This window comes from Hesperophylax consimilis, chromosome 9 (assembly GCF_061612785.1).
Source record: "Hesperophylax consimilis isolate HC1 chromosome 9, BYU_Hcon_1.0, whole genome shotgun sequence".
NCBI lineage: Eukaryota > Metazoa > Arthropoda > Insecta > Trichoptera > Limnephilidae > Hesperophylax > Hesperophylax consimilis.
The window spans coordinates 25,988,183-26,008,340 of record NC_142844.1 but is presented as its reverse complement, the minus strand read 5'-3'; the positions used below and the strand labels follow the sequence as shown (position 1 = coordinate 26,008,340).

The 20,158-nt window shown below is 34.5% G+C and overlaps 1 protein-coding gene across 1 annotated transcript in view; it reads right to left on the bottom strand.

Annotated features, from left to right (window-relative positions):
* Positions 1 to 20,158, bottom strand: part of LOC149421134 (uncharacterized) — a 214,478-nt gene that overhangs the window by 64,978 nt on the left and 129,342 nt on the right. The window contains exon 6 of the mRNA XM_089635380.1: positions 12,929 to 13,094. Coding sequence (XP_089491506.1) covers positions 12,929 to 13,094 — 166 coding nt within the window. The remainder of the gene's footprint in view (positions 1 to 12,928; positions 13,095 to 20,158) is intronic.

Sequence of the window (20,158 nt, the reverse complement as noted above, 5' to 3'; positions counted from 1 at the left end):
TTTTCTTTCCACCTCCCAGGCTACTCCGAATTGCAGCTGTATATTCATATTGAAAGATATCGTTATCGAGTCTGCGGACGTCATATGAAATGCAAGAATCGAAATCCTGACTCCAACCGTATCAGCAGATGCTAGAATTCCTCGAAATCAACTGACACCGAACCAAAAAAGCAAAGCATCAACAGGAAGATTGGAATCGATTAATGAATGAATTTACCGCTTCTGGTGAGTGTTCTTTTTCATGTGAGTTCTTTCAGATTAGTTCTTCTGGTTTGGGTGGAGGTAATAATTGGTCTTGGGTGTTTCCGCCGAGGGCATGCAATAATGTTCACACTTTCCATGTGGATGGGTAGGAACACGGGTAGGTAGACGGGTACCTGGCGAGGCACTTTATTGCACTTGTCATGCGTATGCTTCAAGTCAACCCATCAGGGGATAAAGCGGTGAACACCTATTCCGTCGCTGATTGAGTTGGCACTTCACAGAATGGTGTTCCACGGACCCGGACCACTCGCGTGATAATTGCCGAAGATTAATTACTTGCGATTTTAATTTCTACATTCGCGGGGGAGATCGGAGAAGTGATTAGTGAACTATCTCGATTGATGCCGTACTTTATAACATAGATCAGAAATAGTGTGGGATACTGAGGGAAATTGGGTGATTAGGCATTATCTAGCTGGGAATTGAGATAAATTAAATGGCGAATTGAATTAGCTCTTGAATGATTCAAATGAAATATATACTTATTTTATACGAACAAATAGCAAATTAAGCTGAACATATCTATATATCTACTCAATCAAAACCATGTGCATATGAGAACTTAGGTATCCGCTTTTGCATTATCGGGATTATTCAGAACACGATGTTTTCAAATGATTTTTAAAGAAAGAGTAATATATATGTATTATTGTCACAGAAACTTGAAAAATCGAGAAATATGTCACGAAACCCAAATGTGTGAAAAAAGTAAACATTGGTCAATTTAAACCACTCGAACTATTTAAATATTGTTATGCGCACGTATGTTAGAATAAGTTAGAGTAAGCTAGTGGTGTATGAACTCGTAACAAACTAAAGACGTAAATATGGCGGAACAAATCGAGACAAATCCTCTGACCTGAGGATATACGAGTATATGCAAACCCGTGGAACTTATCCGAGGTTCATGCACCTTATGGACTTACTTAAGGAAATGAATAGTTTAGTCCAAAAATCTAACGCTGTTAAAATATTTAAATACCTCGTTAAAATATAGTGCATTAATACTATTGATAGCCCATTTCTCTTGAAATACTATGATTTATACCAGCCTGAAAACTTCGGCCGTTGTCTTGTTTAAGATACCACATGATTGCATGAGAAGAGAAATGATGCTTTGCATGAAATTTAATAACTATTTATATATATTTAATAATTCAGAAATTAATAACAATAATAATAATAAATAACAAATTAAAAATTCTTCAACAGTTAGAAAAGATCCATTGCTAAGTTTAGTTAGAATATAAGCAAATATGACTTTTATAGTTGTGAAAAGAGCCGACGAATCAAGAGGCTGGCCGAATGAGGCGTCGTTCCGTGCAAGAGCGTCGTCCCGTCTCGCCACGCTTGCTACGCAAGAGTCGGTTTTGCCACCCAAGGGCGACAAAAGAAGTTATACATAAAAAAGCTGGAACGTCAGGGGGAAAGTGTTTCCCAAATATATTTAACTTACTTTAGTTGGTATAGAAATATTGACAGAAAAAATGTAGAAAATTTTCAATTATATAACAAGTTTAACCAATGAATACACTCTGCGTTCAAGACGAGATGCACGTTTCTTTCTTACTTCTACCTTCTATCTCTGCCCTCAGTGAGTACTTCGCTGGCACCTTCCGCAGGTACAAGTGGGAGTCGGGGGGAGCAAATAAACGAGGGGCAGAACTGATTTACATAGAACAACTGTGTAATTCCCCGGCATTGGGTCTTAATTGTCGATACGTCTCAGGACTCGCCAACAAAGAGAAAATAATATCCTTTTCACTTGATTAATTTGTGGATATAATTACATTGATTGCAATAATGCTTTAGACATGAGTACAATATATACCTACATCTTATGAATGTGGTTATTGATTTTTATGTTTCAATGAGCAGGTTTCAACTTGTTGAGAAAGATAATTTTTTTCACAGAACAAAGAAATAAAGTATTTTCACTGTTTTTATGATGAATTTGGTATTTTTATACTATTTTTATGTTGACGAATAAATTTTCAATATCGATTTAAAAAGTGTTATTTTATATTTGTCGCTAAAACGACATTTGAATCATGAATTCGGCAGCGTTGAAGTTACGCCGGATGACATTGGTGACAGCTGCCTTACCAGACGTTGGCGTTTTCTATGTCATAATGACGTTGTAGCCACTTGGAACCATTTCGGAATGTGCGGTTTAAGATCAATGATTATGAAAGAAAATATTAAATTTACACATTTTTATTACATTGATCAGAATCAGAAAAACAACCGACCGGTCGGTGGCTGAGTTGATATCGCTTTTGGGTCCTACTCAGGCATAATTTGTTCAATTCTTCGGCTGGCTAAGTCCTCCGTCACAAAACAAGCAACAAAAAGCAAATCAAAATGCACGACTAAACTAAAAGCAATGCTGAAAAAGTGGTTAATGTATCAGAATTTGCGTGAAATTGTTGTTGGGAAAAATTATGAAATTCCAGAAATCTCATTTGGTGCCATTAAAAATGGGGACAAATGTTCTTAACCCATGCAAGGCGGGGTCCGTAAATTGTCACCGTTTGTATTCCAGAACCTGAGTCGAGGAATGACGCGGTGAGCGGGCATCGCGTGACCGCGCCAGCCCGGACCGCCGCTGATTGAGAAAAAGAAAGACCAAAACGACCAAGGGAGAGCGCGGACCACGCGATCCGCTGCGGCTATTGCCAACTGCTGCCGCAGAAGCTGCGTGCGACGGTGTAATATGAAATTATGTCTTATTTTAATGGTAGCGATCTTTCAAAAATGCGGGCGATGAATGCAACGCAACCCGGCCGCTGAATAGAGGAACGGGCGAGGACAGTCCTGTACAACTGGCAGACATCACACTATGTTAATCTTTGTGTTTTGCCTTGCCTTAGCGACGCAAAGTTTACGTCCATCTTTAAATATCTACTTATGAAGTGGGCTACTTCTCAACGAACGCTGAGGTTCATTTCGCTATTTCACCTAAGTAAGCGATACCATTTTACTCTATCTACGAACGGCCGTTTTTAACTAGTAATTTAGTTTTTTTTTATAATTTTCTCTTAAGGCGATGTACTACGTAGTAATGCAAAATCATGTGTTTTTGGTTTGAAAATTTGGTCGTCTAGAAATGTTTCAGATGCTTTAATTAAATACTGCGAGTAGAATAAATCTTGACCTTTGAAATAACCGAGTATTTTTTAGATAAGTCTTTTATAATCCCAGAAAAAAATAATGTATAAGGCCTATGAATACTGCTTTAAAGTTCAAAATCTCCTACTTACGAACCCATTTTCAGTTATGATTTTATTGTATAATATGGAAAATTAAGTTATTTATAAAATGATCGAAAAAAAATTAAATATTTATGCCTGAACATCATCAAAATAAAATAAAAGGCACTTTTTGGCCATGTTTTTTTCTTGCATAAATCAAAACAGGCGGATGGTGTTAAGTGGGAATTTAAACCTTATTGCCATCTATGTAAGGGGTGTTATTGATAGCGGCTTGATTCAAAATATTACACCACCTAGTGCATCGCCTACATTAATAAACACAATCAAAACTTCCTCTGAAATCACAAGATTTTTTTAGTAGATACTTAAATACCATCCTACTTAATTATAAATTGTATATTTTATGGAACTTTTTTTAATTTTCAAATAATAAATTAATTTATTTATCCAAATCTCAATGACAATTCTTTTTTAAAACTCTCTTCAAGCAAGTGGATACTGTTATATAAAAAAAATGCGAATAAGAAGTTCAAACGAACAAGGCGGTTTCACATTAGAAAACGGACACTTTTACAATTTTTATGGAAAATTCAAGGTATCATAAAAAATAGTAATCCTTAGCGCTTTGTTTTTAAATTTGTATTAAAATGGTCCTTTATCACGTAGTGTGCCACTACTCGAAATACTCAAGTCAGAAAATTAAATATAAAGATTCTTCGAAAATGAACATGAAGGATAATTTTTTTTAAATGCAACCTCTTTGGTAACTTCTGGTCATTTTAAAAATCACGTGTAAAGAATTTTACGGTAATTGTAAATTAACATATCACCTGCGTGTAAAAATACAAGTCGTGGACGAAGAATTCAAAAGGATAATTTTGTTGAAGTGTCATCTTGATGAGCGTTCCTACTAAATTAACGTGAATAATTTTTAAATCATCTCCTTCCAATTTTAAGGTAATTTGTAAGATAATTTAAAACCTGTGTATAAAACTAAAAGGAGCTAAAAAGGAGTTTGATGAATGGTTTTGATCTGTATCGACCGGAGTTCATTAACACACCACGTCCAAAAGGATGGAAAAGGATTGGGGTTTGATTAAAATTCCACTAGAAGCAGCAGAAGCACTAGCGAAAAAATATTTTCATACATAAAAAAACTTTAATTGCAACTTGTAATATATCACGTCCGCCCCGCCCCATCGACCAACCACATCTATCATATGTAGCTCATTCCTACCCCTGGGCCGATCCCAACCACACCAGCTTTTAATAAAGCACTTGGCACCAAGCAAAAAAATACTCATTACAAAACATACAAAAAATTAAACATGACAAAATAGTATTTATTTTTTGAGAGATTTGTCATTTTACTTGTTCTATTTGTGAGTGTTGTTTTTATGGCTTAAAATACCTACATCTTTAGTACAGAATACAAAATATATTACGAATACAGAAGCCTTATATCTTGACTTCTGGACCGAACAGACAAGCAAAAGCGTTCAGTTTGAGACAAAATTCAAGACATAAGGCCTCTGCAGATCGACAATGAGATCTGTCCGAAACGTCAGGAATTAAAAAGTCCCTTTAAGGACTACGTTACGCGGGTAAACCGAGAACATTATTCTACATATATAAATATGTAGAATAAATTATGAAATATATATTTCATATATATTTCGCATTTCCGCGACGGAATGAAAAGTTTTTTTAATCAAACTGGTTTGTTGTACAATCATATCGAAATGGTTGTTATCTTTTTATTATCTTCTGGCCGATGTTTTTCTTCTTCTTTGTCGGGAGGAGCCGATAGCTGGACACGTCGGGACCATTAACAGGGGCCCCGAGATACGTATGGTACATCTTTATTAGTGGCGTAGGCAAAATACGGTAGCCCGCTAGACTCTGCATAGATACTGTCATTTTGATGGCACAAATAATAACATAGACAGGATTTTAATGGTTTTCAGTAGCACTGTACCTGTATATAGGAAAAACTAATTCCGCTAAATAATTAATTAACAAGTTTCTGATAATAAAAGGTGGGTGAATAAGCACAACTATTCAGTATAAAATATTGGGAAAATGATGCGTTAAGTGATTATGTATTCCTGGTATATACCCTGAACTTAAAAACAAATTGTGAAAAATTGACAAAAAAATTTTCGTGATAATATTTATGTCATCCTGGTACTGAAAACAATATCAAAAGATTGGTACATTCAATTTAAACATTCAGCATTATTTTAAAGTTACATAGATACACCAACGGACTCACTTTAGAGCAAGACATTTATGTTGAGATAGATTTTTATTTTATTTTTTGTATGTTGATGCTGAAGCTAGTAGGGAGGGGAAGGAGAAAGCGAGGAAGTATTCAGATCTGGTCACCAAACACGTCCAAAGCCATTTCAAGCAACATTTCAATTCTAAATGGTGATCTTACACCAGGGCGATAATGAGAGTATTCTACCATACTGGAAACTAGAACGTGTCCCAAATATACTATATGTTATTTTTACATAAATAAAGTATGAAAAAAACAAATTAATTAATATATATTTGGGTCACGCCGGGCTTGGAACCCGTGACCTCCGGATTGTTAATCGAGAGTCTGACCCCTCGACCACGGAGGAAGTCAGATGTATATAAAAAATTGGAATTTCATTTTAACATTTGTAAAATATAGACTCTTTGTACAATATAGAATTTGCCACGATTTTGTCACTTTTAATAGAAAAAAAACGAAAATAAAATAGACACAATGCACAATTTTAGAAAAATAAATTGATAGTTATTTCATTAAATGATTTATTGTGACATAGTCACGTTTTACTGTCTCCTGCAAGAATCACCTGTCTCACGGTAGCTATATCTTTATTTCCTTCCATCGCTGTCCATACTATATCCCCATTGCGCCGCTGTCCAAGACGTTACCGTTGATTAAGAGAAGTGATTAAGGAAAGAGGACGTACATTGGACCAGACTTGTGATAATAATTAAAACTGGAACGAGAGCAGTAGCTAGAGCTTGTATCCAGAATGACTTTGTGATCTCCATTATCAATTAGGCAGCTAGGACGAAAACAATTAAGAGTTTAAATAAAAATAAAATAAAACAATGTTTTCATTCAAATCATAAAACTCGTTTTTCGGGTTTCGCTCTTGTTATGCGTTGAAATATTTTCATAGGCGAAAAGTTGGCTGCAGGAATTTATTATTTTAAGGTTACAACTTTCAACCAAAAGTTGTCACATTATAATTTTTTAGTAGAAGGAGGGACTATGTTATTGCGATTTTGATTTTGAAATAAAATAAAGTTATTAAAAATCGTTTACACTATTTTGGAAAGCTTTTATGACAAATAAAAAAAAATAACCAGGCATTTTAATTTACACGACACAAAAATTGTTTTTAAAATGGATTTTTAATAATCTAAGTAAGTAAAGGGATCGGGAGAGCAGAAAACAGAAAGTTGTGTGCTAGCCACGCGGCATTTTTAGCGAATGGACAGAGGAAGATTTAAGTATCGTGTCCCCTCGCTCATTACGAGTCCGATCCAGATAGCTTCAATAAGTTAATTACCAGAAAAAATAGAAGCCAGAAAGTCAATACATACAGAGATTGGCTGTACAACTAACGGCCAACGAGGAGATTCAATGGCTGCAAATGAATCCTCTACCGTGTTCTTCTGCGCTCCTGTCTGTCGCATGGCGTGACTCGATACAAGCGGATCAACGTCTTAATTGTTAATTAATGGACGTGATTATTTCTTTTTAATTTGCCAGGAGGATATTACGTCATGCCAAAACCGCTTGATTTATAGTAACAACTTTTTTACGTGAGAAATGTGCGCGATGAAAATTTGGAGTCTCATTTAACTTTTTTTTTCTTTCGTTTGATTGCACGTGTAAATGATGTATTGTATGCAAATATTTTAAGAAATAGTAAATAAAGATTCCCATCACCTAAACATGTCACATATTTATTGCATTTTTATTGAATGATTATAAATTGCTAATAAATGATTAGTGAAAAAACGGAGAGCTGTAGGTGTCAACATGATTAGACGTATTGGTAATTGGTATTTAACATGTTGAGGATGGGAAAAAAACATGTATTATTTGAGGTTTGAGAAGGTATTGCTATACACTTCAAAAAATTAAATTTGAAAAATTGCACTGGATTTTAAGACATTTGACATTTTAATCACTAAACCAGATATACATTTGTACCCCTAATAAACTCAAGAACTGTAATGCCTTAAATATTATAATATAATCTTACCTTATGTATTTTTTAATTTAATGTACTTCTAGAGTTTGTATTCATTTAATATTTTCACAATTATTTTTATTTTAAAAACTATTTTTTCGTATTTTCTTGTACTTGTTTGGAATTCAATTATTTTCTTATAATTGTGACATTAAATTATTTTTATGGTCCTTTGATATAAATTAAATAAATGATAAAGTAATATCTTTCGATACAGTTACCAATCGTGCTCCGGAAACGGATCATTACCTACTTTAATGTTCAGTTTACAGAACACAGATCCAAGTATAATTTTAATGGGCACACTTAAGGAATAGCTGAAATAAACATGAAACCCTTTTTGCGGTTAGAGCCTCGAGTCTGCCCGTGTGCAAATTATCCATAACTTTCAATATTTATGTTTTTATAATATTACTATATATATATAAACATATACTTACTATACAAATGGAAAGCTACAACTTCTAAAGAATATAGTTTTGTCACCAATCTTGCCAGGACTCTTACACGACTCTTATGGTCGTACGAGTACAAGAACTATGCAGATTTTTGTCAGTCACAATGTAAAACTACCGATCCATAAAATCATGTTTGTTCAGGAGACACAGACCTATTTGAAGGATTTCTTACTTACAAGAAGATCGATAGTTAAATCATTTTTTTTTCATTAAATACTCTTCTTTTATTTTGGTTTAATTTTTATAGAATCACAAAAGGGCATTAGAGAAAGAACACAACTTCACTAATTTTAATTTCCAATCTACCAAATCGTGTTTGTTCAGTTCATAACATTGGCAGGAACGATTATTAGCTGTAATACTTAAAATACTTGCTTTATTTTGTTTAAATTTTGAAAAAATCTCCATGGGATATACAACAGCCAGCAGGTAATAGGCAACATCTCAACAAAAATATTTAATTTCAGAAATTGTGATAGGAGAGATAAAAACTGACCTGGCGAAGTTCTTCAAAAGCAAATTGGCGGTTACAATTTTGGCTAAATGTTGGTAAAATTTCCATGATATGATAAAGAACATTATTATTAGTTAATGACTCAATGGATGCACCTGACTTAACAAGGCTAATAACGTTCAGAGTACCAAATCGTAACACGTGATTTCCAGAGTTGTTCTTTGTTTATTCGTCGGATACAAACTTTTTCATTCAATCCCCAGTCGCGATAAATTCAGTTCCGTTAGTATTTGCATTTATTCCGTTTTCAAAATTTTAAAATTTTGTTTCATTTATATAATATATAATCGGTAACTAACTTTTAATGTCGATTTTTCTATTTTCTGTAGGCAGGTAAGTATGTATTAGTACGTTTATCAATTTTGTTTCTTTCTTATTTTTATATTATATTATTTGCTTTATGTTATGTTATTCTTAATATTGACATTTTTAATTGCTTATGCCGTTCATATTGCTGTCAATAAAACTATTATTTTGTATTTCAGTAATTTAATGTAAGGACCTGTTTTATGTAAAAATCCTAAGGGCGTAGATAAAACAAATAATTACAAAGCAATCAAATCTCATCTTAACCCAACATTAATTTGCTGTACGTCGATCGAAGTTTTATATGATCTAGTTGGTAGGCACTTGTTCATACTCCTGCGCTATAAATATTATTTTAACTTCTGTCTTCCAGATGTAGTCTTTGGTAGCAGAGCAATATGTTTAGCATTAAATAGCTTGTGAAACTTTGACGACCGTCGTTAAACCAAGTTCGGAATCTACCAGATAGCAATATTAATTTATGAAACCAATACGGAGATAAAACCCCTCTGACAAGATTTTTTTATTATTTAAACACGCATAGTTTATTAAACTGAAATTAGCGCATATGACGCTGTTAATTAGACTAATATCAAAATTGTACAGTTGATTGGTTAGGATGTGAATGAATTATGCACCAAAATGTGTATTTATAGATACTATCCTAAAGTTTCAATTTAAAGCAATGATATTTTAAGGTTAGCATGTGAAGAAAATACCGTTAGTTTGTATTTATTCAAATTTGCCAACAGAACGTTACGGAAATTAAAAATGTTTTTTTGTTGTGAAAGATATTCTACAATTATTATCATCAACTAGTGCAGAACCGTGAAAATCACGGGATAGTTTGAATTCTCGACAATCAGATCCAATTTTGAAAAATAGAATTTAAATAATTTTCCGTTAAAAATATTATTTTATAGATAGGAACTTTATCGATTGTCTGAATTCTTTTAACAGTCAGTTCGAATTTGGAAAATGACTCTTAAATTCAAAGAAAATTTAAGTTCATTGAACCGGATTTGACACGGAGAAAAATTACTGATTAAAAATTGATAATTTTTAAGAATCTTTCCATGTTATTTGTAACACGGTTAAAAACGGGATTGCAGGCCCTTATATAAAAACGAATGAATTAATAGGTTTTCGTATTAACAAAACTCAAGAAAAAAGGAGGTGCTTGAACAAGTGTTCCGATATTATGATGAATTTACTGAAATTCGATCAGGAAACGGCCTGCAATCCCGTTTTTAACCGGATTAGCATAATTTGAAGAGATTCTTAAAAACTATCAATACTCGTTTTCCACTGTGAATGCAGGAATAACTAACGCACATCACAGATATGTATGTTTGATTGTGTGTTTTGTTATGGAGTGTAAGGTGAATGTTTTATTTTAAATGTATTTTTGTACCAATGTGCTTATGGAATGATACGGAAATTTAAAGAATGTAATTATTAGAGAAATAAATACTGAAAAACAATAATGATCCACTTTGGTGTGGAGTTTATGGTTAGCGTGTGAATGAATTACCAAATATGTGCTCCTAACACCCAAGGTGCAAATGGAATTATGGAATAAAACGTAATTTAAAAAAAAGCAACAGAGTTTAGAAGCAGGTAAAAGCTCAGTCTGCATCCAGTGCGCAGTGGAGTCCGCGTCGGGAACGGTTGCGCTCGCGTGCTGCGCAGAGAGTTATAGCCCCTAAGTACTCGTTTATTAAACTCCATTACAGCCTGACCTCGCGGGCCGATGCTCGGACGTTTCCGTAGACATTGGATTCAATATCCGCTGTCATAATGAATTGCATCGTGCTCAATTTACTGTTTTAGTTGGAGATCGTTGCGAACACTGTCAATAGTCATAGATCAAATCTATTGGCAGAAGATACTCAATGCAGGTGTTTGATGCTATCATAAAATAACCCATATTTCTGTGTAAAGTATATCATTTATCTACTTATATTACACCTACCAAACGTATAATGTAACTGTTTTTTACTTTTCACTTAAGGCGATGCACTACGTCGTGAAATATTTAAAATTGAGCCGCTATCAATAACAACCCTTACGTAGATAGCGATAAGGTTTAAATTCCCGCTTAACACCATCCGCCTGTTTTGATTTATGCAAGAAAACAAACATGGCCAAAAAGTGCCTTTTATTTTATTTTGTGGATGTTCAGGCATAAATATTTAATTTTTTTTCGATCATTTTATAAATAACTTAATTTGCCACATTATACAATAAAATCATTACCGAAAATGGGTTCCTAAGTAGGAGATTTTGAACTTTAAAGCAGTTTTCATAGGCCTTATACATTATTTTTTTCTGGGCTTATAAAAAGACCCAATTTCTAGGCCACCAAATTTTCAAAACAAAAACACATGATTTTGCATTACTACGTATGGCATCGCCTTACAACTTGTAGTACCTAATGCCGCCGACGGGAATTGAACCCGCGCCTTCTGATGTCCGGTCAGACGCTCTGGAAACTGAGCCATGTCGGCTTATTTCCAATACGCCAAATAATTCAAAATGTACTAGTAGTTCAACCAATAATTACTGCTTATTATATTTTTTCACCTGTAAAGAAGCGACTGTTATTTTTACTCGTGAGATATTTTCAATTTGTATTGAAATTACAGGCGACTAATTATTGCTTATAATAATTTATTATCATACGTTATTTTGTTAAGAATACGGTGTTGATGGAAGTTGTGATCTGGTTTAGTCAATATAATGGATTTGATTAGGGAATTGCGCTGTTGTTGAACATTATTATACATCTTTCGAACTATAAATTGGAGCTGTGCTTCTTTGTTCAAGCCATTTTGTCCCTTGATTAGCAGTTTCATTACAATTGCGCGGGGGACAGGAAAGTTCCGCTCTTGGTTAATGCCAATTATGCGGAAAATTCCGTTTTTGAAGCGCGACGGAGTGTTGGACGTCTCCCGTTTAGGACCCCGCCGATCCCACTCTGGACAGATACCCGTTTCTGTGGCTTTGATTGAATAAATTTCCCGGAGCTTCGATACTATTCCAAGTTTCCGTAATTGTTTCCATCAATACCGCAACTCGTATTTCAATGAAGACATCGCACCGCATTCCTCTTGTTTACTGAAGCTTCGAAAATTGATAACTTGTAATTCTTGTTTTATCGGTGTGGGTTATCGTAAATTGGTAATCTGTTTTTTCCAACTTTATCTGCCGCTCGCTATCTTCTCTTCGAAACACCGAGGGCAATTATTTGACTTATTATTACAGAATCAATATTCAGAGTTACCCAATAGAAGAACAACCGTATTTTAATAGTTTGATCTTTCGCAACAACAGATGTATTTGGTTAATTGACATACCTCGGTGGAGAAAGAAGTGGTATATAGAACCATATCTCCAAGCAACAAAGAGGGAATGTGACATTGAGTTATCCAACATAAGGAAAACCGTGTTTTATTATTATATCACGGAATACTCTCAAAGTTTTTTGGGCGTGGTCTATATCACCGTACGTACAATTCCATACATCTATGTCACACGAGACAGATAATATGTTATATGTGTGGGCGTGGCCTAGATGATCTACCGAGATCTGCTAGCCGAGCGATATTTGAAAATGATTCTACCCCCTTTCCAGGAGAGGGGATCAGATGAATTAGGGAGCTGCCGTGGTCACGCGGCTATCAGCTATCAATGTGACAGATTGCATAAAATTAAATGATATTCCGTGCTCTTCCACTCACACCACCTCGCAATGCTAGGAGGAAGGGAGGGAGGAAGCGTTTAGCTTCCCTAATACACTATAACATATAATCTGTATATAATGTAAAGCATCGAGTGACATAACCATAAATAGTTTGCCGTTTCACAACCACTAAAATACATAGTTGTTTGACATACCTGTGTGGAGGAAGAGGTGGTTCTTGAGGTTGGTATGCTTAGAGAATCCTCGCGAGCAGATGTGGCATTTGTGGGGCCAGGAACCGCTGTGCACGTACATGTGAGACTTGAGGTCGCCGGGGGTGGGAAAAGACTTGGCGCAGAGAGTACATTTATGGGGTTTTTCCTGAAACAAAAATAAAACAACATTAGCTTATCAATAATAATAAACTCAATCACTTCGCTGTAATTATGGAATTATATGAATACCAATATGATGATGATAATATTTTCGAAACAGGTGCCTTAATGGCTACTAAACTCATACTGATGCTTGATCAATTCACACACGCTGCCTTTTCAGGGGTTTTAATTAAATCGTGTAGGAAGATAATGCGTAGTTACGACTTGTACAAATAATCGTAAATCAAGAAAATCCATAACACTGTGTCATTAAATACCTGTCAATAAAACCGTGAAGAATTAAATAAATTGCGTAAATCCCACGCGGGAACACCACCAAGCTTATGAATATGGAGAAATTAGAGCAAACGTGACAAAAAATCGTCCATCTGACAGAGATCAAATCATGTGTACGTATGCTAATGAAATGCAAATGTAAAAGTCCAGTTCGAGCAGAATCCGTGGAAGCTCCATCGCGTATTATCATCAGAGACGCATTAACGATTTTGTTTAAGTGTCTGGACCATTTTTATAGTGCCCAAGTCAAATGTGAAATTAAAACGGTAGACGATGACTTATCTTCCCATCAAAATAGTGCTCCGATTTTATACGATTTATGCTCGAGGCAATTAACTACCTGTTTTGATGCCTGAGCCTTACTGGAACTACGCTTCGTAAATTCCGTGCAAGAAATTATACACAGGCTATCAAAACCGAAATAATATATCACAGAGTCAACGTGAGCTAAAGACGCCGATTTGGGAGCACATTCGAATGAAGACATTCCAACATTCAAGTTTGTAGCTCATTTGTACCAACGGACAACGCTTTTAGTTGAAACGATGGGAATTTTTAATTCCACATAGAACTAATCTTGCAGGTTGGTTCGTTTACCTAAAAACTTGCGAAGACTCTAAGATAAATATCACTTTAAAAAAATCTACGGTAATAATTAACGACGTTAAGAGTCTTATCATATAATTTATAGTTGTTGAATTGATTTTTTTTGATAATTCACACGAAATAAAACAGTTTCTGTAAGAAGGCCTCTGCGTATTTATAGAAAGTAATAATTAATTATGCATAGTATGCCAATGATAAATTCTAAGATTTCAATGAACAGCAGAAGATGAATTGATCCCAGAGTTAGAAAAACGGTAAGTATACGCAGGTAATAACTATGACAGGTAATAACTCTATGACTAAAAGTATGACAGACGTGAGACGATAATAATAATGTTTCTTCTCTTCCGTGAAGAAGCCTCAAAAACTTTATTTTCATCATATCGACGTACAGATTAGATTCGTGAAGATAATCGATCACAACCTTTTAAAAATGTTATTTATGTAAACAAATGTAGAATTCTTTGAAATATTTTAAGAATTGGTAAAAATGTTTGTTCCTGTCTGAAGCTTTTCAGTTTGGAACTTTGGATGTGTTACGCTTATATTGTGTTGAGAGTAAATCGAATTGTAAACGGTTCTTCATCATCTGAAGTTACAGGTGTCAGAAAACCACTTATCTTGGAAGGTCATTTCTTTACGTGTGTCAATAAGTTATTACCTGCATTGTAAATTTTAAGTGAAGTTGGCATAATTTTACAGGAAAGATGGTATAAATTTGAGACTGATTATTTAAAACATGTAGTCTTATGTGTAGTTCCATTGATGCTTAGTTATCTCTGAATCTATTTTGCGTCACTAAATTACACACTTACTTATAATTGTAGTGTAAATATTAAGCTGCGCATAAGGCCTAAAAAGTGAAGAACTTGACTTAATACCACAGCATTGATGTCCGGCTTGAATACTTACAATCCTTGGCTACGAATTCGAAGAAATTATATAACACTCGATTGATTTGTGTTATTTTTATCATTTATTCATTAAAAATAACAAACTTTCCTGAATGGAAGATACTTTCAGTAACACCCTGATAAAAGACCGCCATTCAGAAACGTTACATCAAATGGATTTAGCGGTCTTTGGCGACCATATCTGAATAGCCAGGAACTTTCTTCTTCCCACATCTCCTTCCCATTCCACTACCTTTAGCCTCAGAGCATATCTCAATTCGGGATGCCATAGTCTCACTGGCCTGCAGACGGTTGGAAGCAGTTGAAACTCTTGCGCGGTAGGTACTCACATAAAAGTATAGTTATTGTTAAAATGATCTTAAACCGGGCTTAAGGTCAGCTTAACTATTTCAAAGCTGAATCGGCGTGTAATAATCTACCAGGCAAGCCGGATATCGACGATAAATGCCAAAAATTATGAATGCATTTTTTTTAATATACCCAGAACTTATGTTAAATGGTTGGCTATAAAATCATCTTATACCATGTATCCGTAGTTCATAACCGCCTCGAGAAAAGCAATATGTCCCGATTTGCCACGCTCCATAAAGGTTACAAATAGCTTCCATCAAAAGGTATGGCCTCTTCGTGCATTGTCCTCTGCGATCGGCGCCTCATAATCGACTATTAAACAATGTAAACAAACCTCTATGGGGCCACGTCTCATCGCGGAGATAAATGAGTTCTGAGAAGAAAGGGGGATGCTTGACACTCGATCTAAACACTGATCGGTTCCGGCGCCTAGAGAGGTAATCGAATCCAGTCCTTTCAGCAAGTAATGCTGACTCCAAAACACAATTAACAGATCTACACTCTTCAAACTCTTTACACCAAATAAAAAAAGACAACCATGGAAATAATAGTGTTTAAGTTGGTGCATAACACATCCAAAGATTGGTTCTCTAATTAAAAAAAAAAACTATCCTTTCAGAAAACTATTTTTATATATTTCAACTAAACATTTTTGTATTGATTTGAATTTTGCATGATTTACAGAAACAATTTAAAACTTTTTTCCCCCATTTTTTTTTGATTTTTGACTGATTCCGGTTCAGCCTATCACGGCCATCTGTAGACATTTTTGTTGTTACAATTATTGCTTGTTTCATACACAATTTAGAGTGGGGTTTAGGTGTTTTAATATTGAAATAAATAAATGAAATAATAGTCCGAAGATGGCCGTGATAATAAATGAATTTATTTCAATTTCACAAGTCATTATGTTGATTAATTCTAAAAGAAAGAATTAAATTAATTATAATTAAAGCTATGACTTCTGTTTTTGAGTACAGAAAATAGGTTGATTGTTATTGATGTAATAATAAATTAAAATTACGACTGAAAATATGCTAAAGACATGCCAAGCTACAAGTTTCTTTAACATTCTAACCTTACGAATAACCTGAAAATATTTTAAATGCTCCTTCTAGCTTCATAAAAAAGGGAACATGTTACTTGGAAATGATGGAGAACTTAGTTAAGCAAAGGATTGAGCACACGTGGGTGGAAAACCGACGCTTTGGACTCTTCGACTGCACGAATCGCTGACAAATCGAAGTGAATTTCTTTAGCAAGCCATTCTATTTCAACCACTAAGAGCTCCGTTTTAGCTTCTCTTTCTGCTACATGAGAAAGAGATAGGGGTAACAGCGATACGCCTCAAGCCGCTGGTGGCACGTAACAGGTAACCAGTGGCAACCGCATCTCATCTGCTCAGACGGACCCGTGATTAATAGCTTCCCGTGGTAACCGCTCCCGTGCCTAGCGCAGCCTCTTGGCCGGGCAGCTTCTTAGCCGCGCAGCCTTCGCCTCGGGCACCTGCACTCTATTATAATGTGGATTCTAATGACAAATAAATACATTCATCAGAAAAGAAATCTAGCTGATAAATATTGGAAGCCGATCTATCGGTGATGTAATAGGTAAATTTTTATGAGAAACTATTCGCGAAAAAAGTTGACGATGGAATAAAAGAGGTTTTAAATACAAAATAATACGTTATTCTCGGCATCGGAGTGAAATCAGTTTGTTTTGTGCTCAGAGGTTGCGGGTTCACTGTTATTTGAAAATTTTATCATATTTTGTTAATTGAAATTGATTGAAGAATTCATTTGAATAAAAAAATGATTTTCAGCGGTTCTTCGATGAGACGACTATTCAGAATCAAAAAATATTATAAATCAATTCATGACTGTGTACTTTTAAATATTTCTCTATTTAGTTTTTATTAATATTCTTTTTTTTCTATTTTAAGACAATTGTAAGACTCCAAGAAGTGGATTCAAAAACACAAATGCATAAAAAGCGTTGCATATAAAAATCACCATAGCAGAACAATTTAATCGAAAACAGATAAAATCCAACACAAATCTGACATATTAATGTAACTGTGTGATATAGGATTGTATGTTTTATTGTACGTTCTTATAGATTCAGTTAAATTTAACGATCTTGTTAACCGCTTTTACGAGGTGTGCCTCTGTGCTTGTTTTATCTGCAGATGAAATATTTCATTTAATTGAAGTATCATCGAATTTTAAACGTGGGATTTGTCACGATTTAACAACTTAACGTGTCCATTATATGTCATAAAACAAGTCTTACTACTTGATTTTATTATCACGGATCAGGAGACCCCATAAACCTCGTCTCCAAAATCGACGAAAGTCCACATTAAAATAGAAAGATATTTAATTTACGCCCAAATGGAATAAGCTCTTAACGCGTAAATCAACATATTAAATATAAGACGTTATTCGTTACAAGTCCAATCAACCCGGAGAGATTGATTAGTATGTTGTGTTGAGACAGTTTTTACGATGTGGTCTCATGTGTTTTATATCTTCTTTCCGGTTACACATTCGGAGCTTAAGTAAGCTCTACTTACGATGATAATATGAACGTGCTGAATGAGATGGGTCGTAAAGAAAGGTGATTGATTTGAAATGATCGACAAACTGGTTCGGATCAATCAATCGATAGATTGCCTAATATACGGTAACATCATTTGCATATCAACTCTCGGACGAGCAATAAGCCGAAGCAGGTGTATAATCTCCCATCTAAATCATTTCGGCTACGAGTGTTTTTAGACAAATCGTAAATCGTGTGCTCGGGTTATTACTTAAGGTATTTTAAGTACAACCTATGAGAGAGTTATTTGACGCGCGTTAAAATAAATTTGGCTTTTGGAGGGTTATAAATCGGAGGAAGCTTCTATCAGGACGTTGGTATAATTATACACACGTGTGATGAGGTTCTTTCAGCAGCTCCACTCGGACACTTATCACAGGTTTAATTGTTTATCAGTGAAAAGCCATCATTTTCGAACTGTTATGTAAGTAATATCAATTATCAGGCATGCAGGAATTCCGAAAGTTGAAACAGTGTTTTCAATATTGGATGGTGTTCTTCCGTACGCTGCATGGACATATAATACGAGAAAACAAACAAACCCTTGATACAATAAGACTATTGTAAATGACCTAATAATTTTATTAGTTTTCATACTGTAACGTTATGTACACGTCAGGACAAATTCTCATAAATCGTCAAGTTCAAATGATTTCTTACATTTTTATGTCATAAATATTAACCATTTTAATTAATTAAAGTATTTCAGTGTTGGGTAATGAGAAATTTCATATGTAGTCGATAAAAAAATATCCAGAAACCACTGTATAAACATATTGTATCAGCCTTCACAAATTAATTACTAACAACGTCCGATGTGTCAATTGTGTAACCCCAATTAACTCTTATTAAATATTGAATGGTGTTTAAATTTTTAAATCGAAGCAACACAAAATGAATCAGTGTTAATGACTCTTTGTGGGGGGCACGGATCAATTAATTAAAAATAGTTTTCAAACTGTTTTCATAACTCTAAACAAGTAGACATTGGATTCGTGCAATTAAATTTAAATAATAACTTATTCCGTGCAATCATTCCACCTAAAGTTACTCACCAAATCTGGTATAATCATACACGTTGAATTTATTCAAGATATAATGCGGTGGCCTTTTCCCACGAGTTCAACTCATCACCGAAATAAATGGCTCCTTAACTCATTTGCTTCCTGCCTCTAAGCTTATTCAAATACTCAGTAGGATCCACTGGCCCCTAGCCACATGCATTCTCGTTTGTTTTCAGAACACAAAACGAACAACGCGAAGAAACTTTAAACAAATCGTTGCTTTTTTAATATTGTGATAGTTTTAAAGCGATATTTCACCCAGTAGTGCTGTAATCAACAATTTATTATTCCGTCATCGCGCGTATTGCCTACCGCTTTCAAAGATAATGATATATCTCGCGAATAATTCATAGTTATCATTTAACAAACCGTTGATTTAGAGCACATAAACAACAAGTAAGAATGAGAACAGGAATGAGCACGTCACGTTGCAAGAAATGCGGATTGTTTGTGAAATATCCTGCCAAACTGGAGGCTAAATACCACCAGGAAGTTCGCAGCAGAGATGGAAAGACGAATCAAAAAGGGTGGAGGACTAAAATGACAGACTATGTCCCAAAATAGGAGTCATTGGAAAGATAGGACAGATAGGAGACCTGTACCAAAATGTTGAATTAATATCCATTCATCTAATATAAGCCTTAATAGGCCCAGTGGTTTCGCAGAAATTTATATGTAACATTGTCATCAAATATCTATTTCTATGTAACACTGTTATCACATTTCAAAGGTTCACATTAAACACCGATTCTAGGCACTTTTCCGCTTTCTGTCAAATTGTAATAATCACACAAGCTTAACAATGTGATAGCAATTGTCCTCTTCTGCTGATCATAATTTGTTCAAAAGCTGAAACGAACTTATTATCATTATTATCAATATTGGTAAGTTGTTTCACAAAGCTGAAATAATGACAGAACTTGAATAGAACCTTCAAAGAACTAGAAAATAAACTTTGAAATTTGATGAATTGTTAAAATTTTGTGAAATAACCCGTCCTTAGTATCGGCATTTAACAGGAACGTTTCTACTGTAAAAAAAAATAGCGCTGAATGGTCATTTGATGCTTTTGTCACAAGTGAATTTCTGCTAAACAACTGGTCCTTAATAAATAATTTAATAAACTTATTATTTACTTAAAAGTAAAGTATATGTTTCGCGACAGTACCATTGCTGGGCACTAACTGCAAAACTGGTTTTAAGATATTGATGTGTGTAATTTAGATTTTGGAATT